General features: G+C 36.2%; 1 protein-coding gene across 8 annotated transcripts in view; it reads right to left on the reverse strand.

Moving 5' to 3' along the window:
• The window catches only part of RAF1 (Raf-1 proto-oncogene, serine/threonine kinase), a 79,191-nt gene that overhangs the window by 2,315 nt on the left and 57,676 nt on the right, over positions 1-19,200 (reverse strand). For 5 of the 8 annotated variants that reach the window (XM_068419835.1, XM_068419834.1, XM_068419830.1 and 2 more), the window contains 11 exons: positions 18,249-18,347; positions 16,619-16,772; positions 15,011-15,070; positions 13,127-13,154; positions 12,907-13,034; positions 11,891-12,008; positions 7,920-8,004; positions 6,756-6,932; positions 5,688-5,734; positions 4,090-4,208; positions 1,638-1,769 (listed from right to left, as the gene is read on the reverse strand). In XM_068419835.1, the coding sequence (XP_068275936.1) occupies positions 1,638-1,769; positions 4,090-4,208; positions 5,688-5,734; positions 6,756-6,932; positions 7,920-8,004; positions 11,891-12,008; positions 12,907-13,034; positions 13,127-13,154; positions 15,011-15,070; positions 16,619-16,772; positions 18,249-18,347 (1,147 nt within the window). The remainder of the gene's footprint in view (positions 1-1,637; positions 1,770-4,089; positions 4,209-5,687; positions 5,735-6,755; positions 6,933-7,919; positions 8,005-11,890; positions 12,009-12,906; positions 13,035-13,126; positions 13,155-15,010; positions 15,071-16,618; positions 16,773-18,248; positions 18,348-19,200) is intronic. The other 3 variants (XM_068419836.1, XM_068419831.1, XM_068419838.1) reach the window with 3 other exon arrangements.

A 19,200-nucleotide genomic window follows, 5' to 3' on the forward strand; every position in this document is an offset into this window, starting at 1 on the left:
AGAGTGCTTAAACATGAGTACCAAAGGCACCAGCAGAGCCACGTAATTTGTCCAAATTAGGTAACTGAAACAATGGTCCTGCTTTTGTGTCATGTAGGACGTGATTAAATCAGAGAGAAACTGTGGTTTGTAACGCTCAACAAGCAAAGGAACTATGGCCTTCAGAATGAACAGGACACACTACGTGACATGGCAGTTTCCTTCAATTGAAGGCTACAGTGACAAATGATCCTCACTGGAGCAGGTCCAAGCAGCCAGCCAATTTGGCACAACAGCTTAATGCGCTGGTAGAAGTGTATTTTCAGGTATCTCTGTACAACGTGTTGCAAAAGGAGATGTACAGCTAGCAAGTTGCAAGAGCTCATCGTAACTAATGCAGCAAAAAAGGAAATGGGGTTTGTTTTCTTTTGAGACAAACAATAAAAGACATTATTTGTGTTGGAAAATACATTTTCTGTTTTAGTCCAAGTTAATATGGTCATCGTTTAGGATTTTCATCACACTTATAGTAACCTTATAAGACTTATCTGGTAAAATGGTGGTAGGTTTGGTTGGTTGAGGGGAGTGTGTTTGTTTGAGGGTTTTATTTGGGAGGAGGAGGGGTAAACAGAACTAACTGTGCTATTGTTTCTTTTTCAACTAACGTAGTCTCAGGAGAAAAAAAAAAAAAAGGTCAATATAATGTCGCTAAAATAAGGTCTCAGCGGTGTTCTCCAGGAAATATTCTGTCCCTCCCCAGAAAACTTACTTGAGTGGCAAGTGTCGCATGTTTTGCGACAGTAATGATTATTAAAGCTTGCATCTAATTTCAATATTATGAATTAAAACACATTCCAATATCCCAATTTGTAGACAACCTTAAAAATAAGAAAAACCTTCCTTAACAGAACCGGCCTCTTCTACTTGCAATACAGACTATGCAACATAATAGGGACTAAAACTCTAGTTGTTTGTCCCCATACACACACACTGCTCGTTGTAAGATCTTAATTTAAAATAAAAAAAACAAACAAACAAACAACCAACAAAAACACAAACCACAACTGAGGATCAGCAGGACAGAGATCAAAAAGATCTAACAGCCTTAAGTTCATGCCCTACAGAATGAGTTAGCTCTACACTTGCTAAGCCAGAAGAAGCATTCAGGTGAAGAGAACAGTTGAGGTTTCTGTCCTTAATGTGCTGCTTTATAATGTAATTATTGGTTAACTGACTGATAAGCATACAACTTAGTACATGACACAACTTAATACTAAAAGGTTCGACAATAGGCGCTATTTTTTTTTTCACTTAATAAAAAGCACAGAATCCAATCTTGCTGGTGTAAGAACAGCAGATTTAACATCAAAAGGGAAATTTCACATAACCACAAATATATAAACCAAGATGTCACTGATGAAGCTTTAACCCATTAATAAATTAACAGGGCATTTAAAGTGTTTATAAAAAAGAATTTTTTTTCCTTAAAGTAACTATCACTGTCAATATTTAAGTAAATATTCCATCACAGAGATTTACTGCTGAAACAAATCAGGTTGTAAACAACATTTCAATTCTTGTTTTGCATTTGTCTTTATCTTACATTTCTTGAGGACAACAGAAGAAAGAAAATGCAGTATTCAAGGAGTGCTTCTTACCTGATCTCGGTTGTTTATGTGGGAGTATGGCAACTCTCCCGTCATTAGTTCATATAATACTATCCCGTAGGAGTAGACATCGGACTGAAAACTAAACGGGTTACTATCCTGCATCCGGATCACTTCTGGTGCCTGCAGAACCAGGGAAAAAGAAACAAATTGTGAACAATATTAATAGAGCTTAGAAACAGAAAGGGCAAAAGAAGGGGAAAATATTTGCAAAGCAGAGAGAGTGAGCTCAGCCAAACACTAGTGAACAAAGGATCCCTCAAAACCTTCCATGAGTTTTACCTGAGGCTCTGGAAAAGGTCAGGCAGTGCTACTCTACATCTTATTAAAAAGATCAATACAATTCAGTGCAAACAAAAAAGCAACGCTTTAATTCAACGAGCATTTTACCATTAGAAAAATTATTATTATCCCGATTTGCAATAGTTATTGGCTTGTTACGTCTTACATACAACTGAGTCTGAGTCTCTCACCATCAGTTCTTAAACAGTATCGATGTTTATATAAAAATATAAAATTCCAATACAGACTTAATCTCTTGTAGAATTGATACCAAAATAATTACATGCAATGTGAAAGCCAAATAGGAAATACCATAGATTGAAGATCAGGGAAGAAACACAAGAGCGTTCTCACATCTTTGCAAAAAAAGCAAAATTATGAAGATAAAGAACTTAAAAGAAACAATGTTGAACAAAACAAGATATAAACCATCAAAACACCTTTCCTGTTGACTAAGCTTTTTTTCCCCCTAAAGAAGTCCCTCAGAATTACTGAGCAAAGTACTAGTTAAAGTACAACAGCACAACAGCAAAAACCCAGTAAGAGATTATATCAGCTTTCAAGGAAACAGAGTCAACCTCCCCTTCTACGTAATGACAGCTCAGCAAAGACGGTCTATAAATGATTGACAATGACTGCAAAGAGCAAAAACGCAGGGGTTTTTTTTTTCCAAGATCTGTTTCATGTATACAGGCATACCATTAGGTAAGTTAGTTTTAAATCCTGTTATAGAAAGCTGTAAAAAGCTTTGGCTTTTTGTAATTTTTTTTTAAAAAAAAAAACTGCTTCTGCTTTTGTAACTTTGTTTCAGGTGATTTGTGTATTTTACAGGTCACAAACAAATATTGGCCAAGCATCCTGATGTCATTAATGAACGCTTCCTGACTTTTCTCAAGATGCAAATACTTAAGTAACAATGGAGGCTGCGAACCTAATAATAAAGAATAATTTTTAAAAAGGAAAACCTGTTTCAAGTAACACCTGCAGCTCATTCAGTGCTAAATATTGAAAGATTTCAGATGTACTAATATGTAGCGTTCAGCAAGTCACTTTTATTTGGTTACGCTTCCCTGAAATACATGCCACAAATGCTGCTGCATGCCCTATCCTGGGAGGTAGAAAATACTGCTGATCAGTCTACGTACTGAATTTAAGTAAACTGCAGAGTATTAACAAAAATGGGTCAAGTGAAACTTCAACAAAATATTTTGAGTGCTAAATAAGACATTCTTGCGTAATTTTAATGATGCTTTTTAACCTGGTAACAGGTACTGTTCCACTTTTCCCATTTCCTTTATTGAAGTCCCACATTTGAAAAGTGACTAAATAGATTTTCTCCAGGTGATTTTTGGAAGGAAAATTGTGGAACTGCCTTTTAAGTTCCAGCAGAAGTTAAACATAAAGGCAATTGTTGGGAACATCCTCTCAGACAAGGACTTCGCAGTACCACTTCCAAAAGAAGCTCTATAAACTTTTCAGTAGAACTTGAGAACTTCTGTACCTAAACTGACATTCATCTGCGGTGGTTCTGAGCTGCCCCAAAACCTACTGCACCTACCTGCTGCAGGGTAAGGAGCAGCAGTGAGCCCAGCAGCTGTATCTTGGTATATCTGAAACGTCATCCCATATTTCAAGAAGCACTCCCTGTCCTTTCCCCAGTCCCCTGCCAAAGCTGCCCAACGTTCAATCAGCAAGTGTGTGTGAGAAGGGATGCTGCCACGTCCCAAGCAGGGAGCAGGGGAAGAAGAGGCCACAATGAAGAACAGAGAAAGACAGGGTCTCATCGATCCCACAAAGCCACCACTGAGCAGATTAAAGCCTGCTCTCCAGTGAGACAAGCCCGTTTGGGGAAAGGCAGGATTACGGCAGGAAAAAGGCTCTCCTCCTCCCTCGAAACAGCTCCATGCAGTTCCACTGACAGCCCTGTCTCTGCCCTAAATATTTAAAATAACTCCAAAAATCAAAAGGAGAATCCTTAGGTGAATAGTATCTACTTCATTCTTCCATTTTAACTCGTCCTACAACTGGAGTAAAAGTCTATACAGTACTAACAGCATATGTTGATTCATTTAGATTTAAAGCTTTAAAATAGTGTTCAACTGACAAAACACATTAACAGAATGAAAGCCACCTATTTAAAGCAGTGAAATGTTTTGCTCACCATCCACAAGATTGACCCAGTGGGCTGTTCCACCTGTTGCGATCCACTCCACCTGGATTTTACAGTTGCCAGACCAAAGTCTCCTATTTTCACTGTGAGGCCTTCATGAAGAAATATATCTAAACATTTGTTAAAGAAATTCTGTAGAAAACTTGAGTAAACAATTCTGAATTTTCTGACCTGATTACGAAGTGTCTGGTTAGGTTATTACAAATGCAAGCCAACCAACCAAGTATATCGCTGGTTATTTTTTTTTTGAACCTGCTACGAGTTGTATCTTAAACAGAGGAAAGTAATTTTATGGCATCCATATTTATAGAGTTAACATTTAACACTAGACACGACCAGATGTTTCAGCATTCTTTGTACATTTATCTTTATGGTGAGTTAGGACCTGTGTTAATTAACATCGATGACTGCAGGTACTTAAATAACTGGTGTCAAGAGACACGCAGGGAAACAACACAGAAGTCACCACAACTCAAAAAAGAAAACTAAGAAAAAACAATTACATGTATAAACAAATGTCAAAATAAAATCTATTTATCTAAAGCGCTCTGTCAGATCTCCAGAGATTTAACTACGATTTAACCCTTTCAACTGGAAATACATTCATCTGTACTACTTGTGATGTATCTACTTAATAGATCTGTCTGTTAAGACTGATAGCTAGCACTTTCCTTGCTGGGGTTATTTTAAGAAGATATCATTTACAATTTCATGTAAGAACGTTTTAAGTTCAAAAAGATGATTCAGAAATGTAAACACGACAGACTCCTAGTTGTCATTTCCACGTCAGGAGAAGAGTTAATTTATTTCACTAAAAAGGTCATCATTATCAGGAATCACAACCTCCTGACGACCTAAAATGATTATTTTTCTAGCTTAACTGAAAATGGGACTCCCCTTACATTATGGAACTACTGAATTTGGCATATTTTTTTAAGATGATGTTTGCAAAACATTCTGTTCACATTTTATGAAAGGAAGTTACAATTTATGCCGCTAGCTCAACGGGTGCTCTGGGCAATTTCGAAAGCAGGCATTTTCAAAGGCAAAAGACATCAGTTCACAACATTTTTACTCCATATGCATTACTAAATTTATATTTTTGCAAGAAACACGGTGGTAAAATATTGTATTTTCTTGAGTTTAAGATTTTTGGCTTCATTTCTGCCAGCCATGTGAAGGTGTTTTAAATTTATTAACAATATATGGGAAACAGTAACAAAACCCACATGTGCACACGTACACCAGCATGCACACACACGTATCTCCTGTCAAGCAAAAGAGTGCATCTTCTCTCCAAAACAGCATTTGGATAACAGAGTTGCACAAACACCATTTAAGTAAAATAATACACTTCTGGAGCACAACTGTTGCACATCTTTCCTCACCTTTATCACAACGGTTTGGTAAGCAAGCACGTATGTTCCATGAAAGTCCTTGCTAAAAAGTAACTTCTTACTCATCAATAGGAGTTACTGATTAATAGTTACATACGTTTGAAACAGCTATTTCAAGCCTCCAAAAAGCTCCATATTAACAACAAATCACTCTCACATTAAAGGAAATACTATCAAGTTAGGAAAGGATACTATTGGATTTCATGTCTCTGTGGATGATATTCTTTGCATGTAAATAGCTGTGAAAGAAAGAGCAGAAAAATGCCCTTGTGAAGGCTGGTCACATCAACTTCGCCTTTCAATTTACTGATAGACACTGTGACAGTGTGTTACATATTCAACCATTTCACAGACCTCTTGCTTTAGTCAATTTACAGGATGCATCTACTTCGGTAAAAGAGAAACGTAGCAAGCACTAGCTGCCAACTGACTACTGCCTGATGCATTAAGAAAGTGGAAGCAAGGCAGTAAATAGATCTCAGGAAGAGAAAGAGTGGCATCATTGTTATTTAACTGTATAATGCCCTAGAAAGCGGGGTGCTGCCCTCATATGCATGAAATCTGTATGCTGTGCTAAGGTTTACTTTTCACAAACTGCTTTAATTCGCAGTCACAATACATCTCCCTAGTTTCCTGGGTGTTTGACTGGAAACCTGGGTCCTGATCTACAAAATAGACGAATACTGACAACGTCAGCCAATGTCAGCATCTTCTATGCTATGAACATCATAACATGTTCTGAAAGAGTAGGGAGGTGGTTACTGTATCAACTCAGACATCTGAGAATGCTTCCAAAATACATCTGGATGTGAGTCCTGCAGCTGTAGAACAGGAACAGCCATCCCCACATCTCACAGGAGCACCACCAGTATAAATTAGCATTTGCCAAACACTGCAATGTTATGGTAACTAACACAGGGAAGGAAAAAAAAAGTTAATTCTATGTTTAGAATAGGATCTCATCTAGTGCATTACAGTAACACCTCAAGCTACAAAAGAAGATAAAATACAGAAAAGCTGACTGTTAAGTGACTAGTCGTCTAACGTGAACTAAGGCAAGAATCTGTGGGAAAAAAATACTAAATGAAAGCAAGAATGCACACAGCCATGCTGAATTAAGGCCACACAAAATCTTTACTTGATACACCATTTTGACCCGTTAATATTTTAGCACAGTAACTCCACGTGTTAGGGTGTGGGGAAGAGAAGGGAAACACCATTCCAAGCACAGAAATAGCCAGCGTTGTTTATCCTACTCACTCCATTCCCTGTGCCGTCTGCCGAGCAATGTCAATGAGCTGGAACATCTGGAACTTGGTCTCTTGAACATGCAGGTGTTTATACAGACTGCTTCCTTCACACCACTGTGTAACAATGGCCAGGTTATCCTTAGTCATGTAGCCCATGAAGAGCAAAATATTAACATGCCGAGTCTTCCTAATAGAAAGGAGCAGAAAGAGAAATCAGTATCTTTATGGAAAATGTTTTCAAATTCTTTTAAAATTGTATTCCTGGCTGAAGGAACATATTTCAGCTTTTGTGTCCAAAAACATGAGTTTCCTGCAAAATTTTTGCTAGGTGGATGTGTGTGTAAATTCTGTTTTTAAAAATAATAAAAGCATGCCACAGTTGTCAATTTATAATTTTTAAATAAAATCAGATGATTTTCTGATTTTTAGTTAAAATAATTCCTTTTAGTTCCAAGGAAGCTATTTAAAAATCAACCTTTAAGAAAAAGATGTCATGAAAATTCAAGGGTTTTGAAATTACAACATTCACACTTGCAAGGGGTATTAGAAAAAGTTATTAGAATAATAGAAATCACTCTGAAAGCTGTGAAAAAGTAAGAGTTTCAGACAGAAGACTGAAGCCCAACAGGAAACTAAAGGTTCATTATAAGCTGTGAAGGAATTAACAGTTGAGAAGATAGTTGTTACGTACTCTAACTGGTTCAGTTCCAGGACTAACATTACAGATAGTTAATTAGACACTACAAAAACAGTATTTAAAAGCAGAAAACAGTTATGTAGAGCAAAGTATACATTAAAAAAAAAAAAAAAAGGAATTATGCTGCAGTTTTAAAAGCACTACTCTGTCCAGTGCTGAGAATTGTGGTAGAAGTTATTAATCCTCACCTTTTACTGCATGCCAAACGTGACTGAACAATTATGGATGTTAGTATTATTTATCTGAAAAGACGACTTTCAGAAACAGTGACGAACCACTGAAATACCAATGATTGCCGTCTCCATGACAACATTCAGAAGTATCACTATATGCTCTCTTTTGTATTATTCTTCTCTGGCGATTTGCTTTTTGTGTCTATCAAACATAGAATATTGGGCAAGACGGCTTAAAGGAGGGGTAGTAGTCAAATACAGTGCCTTGGAATAACAGAATTCAGCAACAAAACTACCAACTCACCTTAAAACAGCCACTTCATTTCTGAAAGCCTGGAACTGCTCTGGGGTTGGATCTACAACCTTTAGTATCTTCACTGCTACATCCCCTGAAAATACATTTACCATAGAAGTTACTAAAAATGCAGATTATTTTTTCCAAAATAACATTAATATACAGTATACTTAAAATTCCTAATTTGTGCACAGTACGCCTCTACTAATTTGTACATAGGTAAAGAATTTCCTGCAGACATAAAAACTTCCATAGTATCAAGCAATTCATTTACCTGAATTTTAGTCTCATGGAAAAAGTCATTGTTCACATGCCTCCCTTCTATTTTTTAACAGCTATGGCTGGTTAGAACTACACATATGCTTTTTGCAGGTATGAAGCTCCTAAAATCTCAAATAGCTGTTGAAAAGGAAGGTATTCTAGTGTAGGTGCCTTCTCAGCACATTATTTCAAGCACAATCCCATCAGAGTCTCTCAGCTTCCAAATAGTATCCAACATTTCATCCCTTTCCCTCTTCTATCCAGCTTTAGTGTGCATATATATATACACCTTTGTATTTTTATATAATTAAGTTTATATATTAAAGTTTATATATATATAAACTGTATATATGTGTACACACACATATCCTTTTTAAATATAAACTTTATTTAAAAAACAAACTTTCTAGATTTAAATATGGCTAAATTTCAGGAATGGGAGGAATAAATCTTCTGTCCAGGAATAGCAGAAAAATCATGAACAAAATAACTGATTTTAGTATTTCAATAACAAATTTGGGGACTATTGAAAGCAGAATATCTTCTTGTTCTTTAAGCTGATACATTATAACATTTTACTTAAAAGCTTCATTTGAATTGCTTTCAGTGTCAGTGCTTTAAATTTCATGTCTGTTAAAGGGTAACACAGAGAGGAATATATGATGATCCAGTGCTATCTGTTTAGAGACTGTTTCCAGAGAATGAAGCTGTAAAAACCTTTACAGTGTACATCCAGAAAACACTAGAACTGAAGTGATTCAGAAAAGGTACAACAGTGGAAAGAAGCTGACTGTTCTAACGAAAGTAAAAGCACTAACAGCAAGACCCACCGATTCCTCAGTGAAAGAAGTAGGCACCACATTCATTTTAACTACGGAGGGACAGCATTTTAGAATTCAAGGGGAGGATAAACTTGCCTTGACACTGTCACAGAAGATAAAAGCAGCTTAGGAAAACCGAAACTTCAATCTTAGTCCACGTGCAGTAAAAAGGTTTAAGAGGTGCTACACTTCACCATAGACTTATCCCATAGTTTAGAGGCTGCTCCCACTTGGCACTACAGAATCATCACCTACATTAAAAAAATTCCTAGAGCAACAGATTTCTCTGCTACCACAATCACTAGTTTTCTTCTTCTTAATATAGTCTCTTTTCAAAGATACATGTGAAAAATACATTAGCACGTCTCTAGGATAGAGCAATCAACTGAATACATGAGGAATACTAACCACTCAATTAAAAAAAAATGTTGCCAACAAAGTATGAGCAGGATATGCAAACTGGTACTTGAAAGTTTCAGAGTACCCTGAGCACCCTGAGCAAACTGCAGTACCTTCCACTGCAGTTACCAGTTGCTTAATTGGCTGTATAATTTGAAGTCAAAAATGCACAAATACTGAACACATTGTTACATTTGTATCTTCTTCCTTTAACTTCAGTAAATGTAATATACTTCCTTTTTCATCCTCTAGCATCTTTCCTAGAGAGAACCATCTCACATTTGCAGTATGCATAATACCTCTCTGCTTACAGAGCAGAGCAGGAGAATATAACTGGTAGAAGACTACACTTCCATATGACTACCAAAATCACAGGCTTTGAAGCAGCCAGTTCCTACTGCAACTCCTGTTGACATGCAATGCAAGACCAGATGCTCTACCAGTACTTGAAGTATATGGCTATGAGCTACGCCCAGACAAGGCAAGGGTGCAGCATCCACTGGTTAAAGGCCATAAGTTTTCAGATTATTTTTCAATATATTCTCCATTATGACCCTTGCTCCACAGATGAAGAGATGTTTTTAACCTTACACTGTTCTTACTGAATCAGGTGCCACACTTTTTTTAGGCTCGATGGCATTTCCCAAGCAGTTCTCTACAGAAACAAATACACAACAGCATTTGTTTTGTTTAGCAGCAATCTAAAGACAAATCAGCTTCCGCCACCCCCCAACCACCAAAACCCTAGAGCTGATTACCAGGGTCAAAGGGGAAATGTGAGTGTTTATGATAGGTAGTCTTCCAACCCATTTAAACTGCCTTGGTTCTCTTTCCGCCTTTTAAATTTAGAAGCATGCTACAGGACACTACAGGATCCAAATGGGGTCTGTAACAGAAGTGGTGCAAATACGAAAATTAGTACTTAACCATCAGAACAATCTGGAAAAATATGGAAGTGCAAGATACCTGTTCAACGAGACACGCACTCCTCAGAGCAGGACTGTCCTTAACGCGTCATTTTTATTTTGGAAGACTACGTCAGGGAAGCTTATTGGAAACCTAATATAGTTGTATGCAATCTTCTACAGGTGCTCTCCAAAGGTTCATTGCAAACAGCCCTTCATAGTTGGGCATGGAGACCCAACACCCCTAACTTAATCTAGAATTTCTACTTAAGTTTGCAGCAATCTGCCCACTTCAATTAATTTCACTTAGCTTCACCAAGACGTTTTTATTGCTGCATTTGTACCATTAGGTTACTACAAAAGTCTGCAGTTTCACTAATTTGCACAGTGAACTCCCAGTTTCTTCAATTCTAAACAGAAAAGACTTGCAAGAAATATAAACCTTTGAATCTCTTCAGACCACACCACAAATGATGGTTACAAAAAAAAAATTTAGTAATTTAACTTCAACTTCCTGGGAAATCAGGAAAACTATAAACAGTTACCACAAATAAGATATTGAATCTTATCGATATTAAGGTTAGGAGACAGCTATACAGCCATCTTGTGCACACAGCTGAGGGTTCTTTCTAAATATGTAGCTCCATGCATTTCCCGTTTAACACACCAAAGCTCTTGATACATGAAGAGTTGCAAATTTTGTATTAAAATAAATATTAACAAGAAATTCCCATTACCTTATTTAGTGAAATCTTGCTTAACCAATTTTTCCTCTTGATTTCTGTGTTCCATTTCACTTATATAATGAAAATCAGTTTAACTGTTCACGAATATTACTTTTAGTATAAGAATAGTCCTTCCATTGATGTTGACAATATTTGGGCTTTAAGACATGCAAGTATTTATTCTTTAAAAATAGAGGGTGGAAGATGAGTTTCCAGATTTTTTTTTGTCAGCTTATTTTATGACAATCATCCTATTTAAATTAGGGCCTGGATGAGTTTCTGGGTATTTCTTTTTAAAATCACAAGCCCTGAATCTGGAAACTAATTCTGTAGTTCTGCAGTGTGCCTCTTTTCAAAGTATTCCAACTAACTTTATATCATAAACTCTCACATCAACCATTTTTTTCCTTAGAAAAACTCCACAGTAAAAGCAATTTATGCTTATTTCCTTTCCCTGCCACCTTGAACATAAGTATGCTAATTAAACCACAGAGGTATTTAAAAAAAAAAGAGTAAATTTAATTTAACATCAGGCTATGAAATCTCCCAGCTAATTCTGCTAATTCAATCCTGTTAATGGAAAGCAAAATCTTTTCAGAAAACGTGCTGTTGTAGAACATGGTAATAAAGAAAACAATGTTGGCTCCAATATAGTGAACATGTAGATGGCAGCTGTGAGATTCAGATTTCGGTGTCTGCTCTTTGCCTTAATTTCCCCGCTGCTAATATTAGGAAATTAGTATTTCTCACCTAGTACCTTTGGTGGTAGATAAGCACACAGCACCATTAAAACAATGTTACCTTTTTCTGGATTGCTGTCCTACCATATCAACATTTTTAGAAGACAGTAACACTTGCAAAGAACTTACCATGCCATTTGCCTTTGTAAACTGTTCCAAAAGAACCTGACCCTATTCTGGTAGAAAGCATGACTTCACTTGCTTCTATTTCCCAGTAATAACTGGAATCTCTCTGTCCACGAGGCCTCTGCAACAAAAATGGACATGGCTTTTACTCTAAGTATTTAATCAAATATATTATATATACACACCAAGAATGAAATAACTTCCTTTAGCCAAGTTTAAGATGCACTGAAACCTTGAGGGTTTTGTCCTGCAGTTTGGACTTTCGTTTTTCTCCTCAATTTGTGAGGAGTGGTGGGGTTGTTTACAAAAAAAAAAACCAACAACTTACTGACTTTTTCAAAATTACAATACTAAAATTCAGGAACACATTTACATATTTAAAAGGAATAAACTAAAAAGATGAGAGCAGAATTCTCAAACATCTAAGTGATCAACAACTGTGAGTCCCACTAAGCAACTATATTTTCACTTTTAAATCTTATAAGCCTTCAAAAAATTTGAGATATTATTATTACTCTAACTTTTCTTTCTTTCCCCTCGCCCCTGAGTTTAAATCAAGCCTTTGAGGGAAAACTTGCATTTTGTTACATCTATTTTGACTACCTTTACTATGAAAATGATGGCATTATGAATATCCACTATGGCAATACAGTTCAAATAGCGATAAAAAGGCTAACTCTAAGCATACTAAAATAGAATAAAAAAGACACAGCCCCTAAAGATTTAGAAAGGTAATCCTTGAATCTGTACTGAAAAATAATTTCACAATCCTGTCTGAAATTAATTTTCAATCCAGAACACTTTGTTCTGGGTATTTACACCACAAAGCAATAATGCTATCTTTCCCAAGTCAGTTAAAATTATATCACTATTATATACACACAGTGCAGAGCAATCCAAGATTACCATCACCTTTTATTGCCTTTTAAGTACAGAAATTTATCCCAACACACCACTACTCCCAGCCTAGCTTAACATATTAAAACAAAAAAAAAAAAAAAAAATATTACCATACTTACAATTTTGTTTTTTTCTTGTGTATTAGATCCAGGGGCTCTCTCTCTTTGGGCTGGGACTGGGGTTTTGGGCTGAGACCAGCCAGTAGGGCTCATATTGTTAGGACTTCCAGACAGAGCAGAGGGCGAGGCTTAAATATAAAAATAGAAGAAAAACAATTTATGAACCAGAAAATAAACACAAAATAATATTATACATTATTTTATTTTTTTGAAACCATACCTGATTCACTATGGCTTCGAATTGCATCCTAAAACAGAGAAGATGATAATAAAGTTAATAAATGTATGACAGCATGCAAAGGAACAAGCGGGAATAGTGTTGGAATCTTTCCTGCCAGTTTTGGTCAAGTGTGATACAGTACTGACCAACACCCTCCAGAAGATGACAGCATGGTTATTTTCTAGTTACAAGAATCTTATATGCTAAAAACCATGCAATTTGTGTATTCTTATAAAACATTAAAAATATTCGCAGCATATTAAAAGGTATTACTACAAAAAAAAAGAAAGGAAAGGGGGGGAAAAAAAAAGACACTGAACAAGAAGAAACACGAGAAATACTGTCTGCATTCCCACCCCTGGGTTTTTGTACATGCTTGTATTTCAGATCTGAACATAGCTCCTGTGATGGTCCTGTATCCCTAGGGGACAAGTCCTCAAAAAGGGTTTGGGTTACAAGTACGAAAACTTTTGAAAGCTCCTGAAATATTGCAAATCAATATACATTTTGAAATATCTCTACCATACTATTTCAACCTAAAAAAAGGCTACGTCTAGTGCCCTAACACAAAAACATCTACTTTTCAAAACATTTTCCCACAGATTAAAGTTTGATGATATTTGAAAAGCATGTTCTTACACAGTTCACTAGTTGGTACAGTGCGACAAGTCTCACCTCATGCCACAGGCACTTTACAACACAATTCTACAGCCATGCACAAGATAAACTAAGCTCTGACAAACATGACTTGACAACTTTTCTCACCTGCTATGTATTATCCCAAAGTACATACAGGAAAGGTAAAATATCCAGGTACTGTATAAGTACAAAGCAAGAACATGCACTACAAAAATGTTAAATACTGTCAAAGTTAATAGAAGTCAATTCAAACTAACTAATTAGTAGAATAATAAATGCAAGATTTCATAGGAGGACAACAAGCCTACACTCCACCATACAGTTTTCAAATTAACTCAGATTATCCTTAATAAAGATTCATTTATGAAATACATCATTTTAGCTAGTTAGTTGCATTCTCCCAGGCTTGACTCTATACACAGTATTCTTGCAGAGTACCTCTACTCTACGCCTGAGTGGATTAAAATCTGCATAAACTACCAATGAAGAACTCTTGCAAGGTACTACTTTTGTCCATTTTGAGGACAATAAAAATCTTTAAGAACCTAAATTAATAACAAGTGATGGTTTTTGTACATCAGCCTGAGGATGTAACTGCTTTCAAGTAAGCTGGCAAAGGATAACTAAATAATTTTAAATTGTTCTCGTACTTATGTATACATAATTCTTATTTAAGAAAAAAGTATTTTTGAACTTCAATCCTGATGTGAATGTTGTCTTTTTTGCTTATGAATCCTACAGCAAACGAACCAAACCCAGTGCTCTTTGGAGTTATTCTTACAACACATATAATACCATAGACAGTACTGTAGTCTGTCACCTGTACTTTGATGTGAAATAAAAATAGTACACCATGTTCTTAAGCTAAGGGTTTTGTACAGTTATATTCAACAAAATAGTTTCCAGAGGAAAAAAGCCACACGATAGATGTGTTTGCGAAGGTTTTGCTTTAAAAACCTGTGTGACTGAATGCACCTCTAATCCAAGCCTATTCAAATTCACACCAAATTTCATAGTAGTATGGATTCATCCAGCTAAACTGAAAATCTCTTCTAAACTGAAAAGCTCTTCTATCAATTTGCCTCTTCCAATTAGTGTCCTCAATATTTAAAGTATAAACATGCTATAAAGATTTTCATCAAATCAACTCCAGATTAAACACTTCATGTGGACACTGCCATGGCTTACAAGTTATAGCAATCCTGTTAATCACAAGAAAACAAAAGGCACCGAGAAAATACCTACTCTTCCCCTCAAACAAAATCGTCTGCACCAGGAACTGGGAGAAGCATTCAGGCTGTTATTCTAGGCCAACACGGTAAGAGATAAAAGAAAAGAACAGAGGAAGTATAAAAAAAAAAAATTAAAAAATTAAATGTTAGAATAAATGAAAGAAAAAGTAACCTAACTTGTTTGATATATGATAATTAAGTGCAGTAAGACTTTTAAGTAAGTATTCATGTTCAAACCCAAAGTTCACTAGTATCCATCCTATGGTAAACCACTTTATTAAGGTGGTCTTTCTCATGTCATACTAGAAGGTCACTACTACCTTTTTTTGTGGTGTGTGTGTTTTTGGTGGTTTTTTTTTTGTTTTAAAGCCTTTTGGAAAAGCGGCTCTCGCCTTCAAGGCATGACAGCTATTTTTATTCAGTCCCTATAATAATATGAAGAGCCAGAACAGAAAGCATTTCTGTCCTTACTGCTATGCATAAAGGATAAAGCAAGCAATGTCTCCTTGAAGGCTCATCACACTACAAAGTTCAATAATTCATATTCTCTTTCTTGAGTGTTTCATTATTTTTCGTGCTGTGTGGTCAGCCAGGCTTCTGAAGCAGTAAAAAAGGCTGTAAAACCTAAAAAAAACAAAGAGAAATGGAGGGTACCTTTCCCCATAAAACCCAGCTGACAAAAAGCTTCTAACCAAAAAAGCTTCATGGGGCCGCAGTGCACTTTTCTTCAGTTCCAAAGGCCCAGAGGACTTCTCTAGCACATTTCAGAAAGCCTTCACCTTTCACAGAAGCCTATAAACTACCAGCTGAAGATGCAAGTAAACTTGGCAGTCAAAGGCTTTCACTTGGCCTAAAGAGTTTTTAAACTATGCCAGAGCAAAAAAACAAGAAACAGTGCTCTCTGAAGTCCTGCCGTTCAGCACTTTCTGCGAGCCTTTCCTGCACACCACTCCCTTATTTTGTTAAGTTTATCACAAAACAAAACATAAAAAAAAACCACTTTAGGCCTGACTTCAAAGAGTTGTCTCTCAGTACTGCCAGTCTAAGGTGGGGGAAAAAAAGAAAAAAAAGGTGCCTGAAAGCAAGTAACAGCAGAAATATTCTCAGATACAAATGGCTTTAGCACATAAGCCCAGAACTGCTGTTAATAGGTACAGGTATAACGCAAGATATATTGCCAGTAAGCTTTGACTTGAGTATTCCACCTCCGAGAACTACATCCAGATTTACAGTACCTGTAGTCTGATTTAAAATAAACACCAGCCCCCCACCAAATCCAGATTCTTAACTTTGAAAGAACATTCAACATGCCTAATAAGTATTTCTTCAGCAAAACTGAGTTTATTTTTTTTTCAGATCTGTGAGCCTTGATTGTTAAGCTCCCTCACATCTTTACAGACACCAAAAATCTACCTAGAACTTCAGCAAAGTTGATAAAGACTGCAGGAATGAACTATTAACTTTCTATGCAAATGTGTCACCTATATTCTTCATCACTCAGCCAACTAAGGCAAACTGAGCAAATGACAGAAAGCAAAGAAGAAAAACCACCCAGTGACTAGTAGATGGCCAGTCACAATTTTAGTTTAACTTTATGCTATCCCCTCCCTACCAATATTACCTCAATTATCCGGCTGTCTACAGGCATTGTAGTGCTAACCATATGGACATTTGGTGTGGATGTAGATCGCTGTCTTTGGGAAAGAGAGCCCTCAGAGGAAGGATTCGATGTGTTGAATGTGAAGGCATGAGGTGTAGAATACCTGTGCTGGGAACTGAGAAGGAAAGAGAGAGAAAGGGAAAGTTGTGATTAGTTTTTCCCCTCTAGCAAGTGAAAAATACTGTTCAATGTAACCTGTCCAAAAGCAATATACACAGAATTCTAAGCAGAGAAAAAGTTGGGACTTAGACGCCAACTAAACTATTTGGTCAGCTGAATCATTCCCAGTTTAACTTAGGAAATAAATTAAAAAACTTGAAGATCTTGTCAGCTCACATACTTATCTAGTGTGTTTAACACAAGTCTGTTTCCACTGTTATAAATTTTGCCACAGTTTACCTCAATCCCTATCAAATCACATTTAATATACTGATAAAATACTGTCTCTGCTGGATTAATTCAGGTCTGTGCAATTTAAACAAACTGCTCATTTCAAGCCTGTTAAATGCATAGCTTAAGAGCTACTTTTACTGCTAAGCCCTGAATTTGTAAAGGTTTGCAAGACTGTTCAACTGTTCACAAAGAACAGCCAGCAAGGAAGTCATGAAACCCAATACCAGTTAAAAGGAGGCCAACACTAAAATCCAGTTCAACAAAGAATTATAAATCACAACTAAGGTCACTCAAATCTTATTTATCCCAAATCACACAAGTATCTTCACTGAAATCAGCCAGCCTTCACAAAAAGCTTGAAAAATTATCCAGTTAATGAGTCATTGTTCAACAACAATGGAAACAGAAGAAGATGGCAAAGAGAACACAGGATCAATTCCTGATGCAGTTCCCACTAAAATAAACAAATACATAGAACCATCTGCACATCAGCTACATGCTCTGTGCCTCACTCCTGACTAGGCCAAGATTTTTCAAAGGGATGTAGAAAAAAAAAAAGATGGCCTGCCCTCTTCAGCTTCTAGAATTTCAAGGAAAAGCATACAGGCACAAATTAGGATCAGAAGACAGGCCCCTTTAAAAGGAAAGCAATTTTTAGTCTAGCATTTAAAACTACAGGAATGTTCTCTTTAGGTCTCAGAATTTTCTTTAAGAGCAGTATATTTTCAGTTTCCACTGTTCTCTCTTTAAACTCTTATCTGTCATCATGACATTAGAACATTATTTTAGTTTATGTATGCAAGTCATGCAAAACGAGTCACAAATCCTTGCATGTATACTATCTGATCAGATAAAATAAAATTAATTCACAAAAATACCAGAGGGAGCCTTGAATTTTCTTAGGCAGGAAAACAAAGGTCTCCAGAAAACCTTTAACACCCTCCTTTAAAAATCTTAAGACTAAAAATTTAAAATATAAAATCCCAAATCAATGTCTTGCTTGAATCTAAGAACAAGAAAGGACACTGCGTATTATCTGTGATGAAGTGGTGTTGCCTTCTTGCACGTTTATCCCAACCTTCTATAAGACTGTTCTATTTTTGAGGAGATGGGGGTGTTTTGTTGTGGTTTTTTTTTTTGTTTTGTTTCTGAACAACTGTATTTCCCAAAACAGAAATGACAGGAAATACTAGCTTACCTAACAGGTATCCGGGAGACAGACTCCCGCATCCGTCTCATTGTCAAGGGAGGTAGTGCAGGGACACCACTGTCACTGATATTTGAATTTGGGAACAATCTGAAATATCAACAAAAACAATTACAATTTCAACTGCTACACTACCTCCTGTACAATGCTCGTTAAAGCTAAAGAAGTAAAGGGCTGTTTCTTTCCAGCATAATTAACTTCATGAACACATTCCTATCTTTACATAATATTTTTCTTCTGGGTATGGTATGACTAAAAACTACGTCTTCAGACTCCCAAAGAAAATTTCCACGTGTTCTTTCTAGAATTAAGATACAAATCTTTTTACATCAGACCAGATTTTCCTGAAAGGGCATTTGACACCAAATTTTTAAAGTTCTATTAAACCCAGGTAGCACCAAGTGGTACAAGTCATCCTACACTCTAACGACTAGTCAGTATAAGAAAACACATAACTACGACCAAATTTAGTTATTAAAAAATACAATCACTAAGACACATAAAATCAATTGTAGGTTTTAACACTTTTGTATAAAAGGATTTCTTCTAACATAATGATTTTCAACTTTTTCTAATCAATATTAGGAAAGTATTATCCTTCATCAGTTTTCTCACCATTCCATGCATTTTCAACAGGGTGTCAAAAGTTGTGGTAGTTCTGAACACTCATGCTTCCAACAGCTAAAAACCAACTGAATCATGACTTTTCTTCTTCTAACAAAAGTGTTATGTGAGAGAAATTACTATTACTGTACAGAGTAACACTAACAGAGGGCATTATAGCAACTGCCTGGCCATTCAAGGTCTTCATTTGCTTGTCCCAGAATATGAAAATTTACAGCAAGAAGAAAATGCATTTAATGTAAACGGCCTTCTTCATCTGGGAATAGACAATCATTGCTGGCTGTTTTAGGAAATCAATACACAAGTTCTGTATATTGAT

This window comes from Nyctibius grandis, chromosome 29 (genome assembly GCF_013368605.1).
Source record: "Nyctibius grandis isolate bNycGra1 chromosome 29, bNycGra1.pri, whole genome shotgun sequence".
NCBI classification, from domain to species: Eukaryota; Metazoa; Chordata; class Aves; order Nyctibiiformes; family Nyctibiidae; genus Nyctibius; species Nyctibius grandis.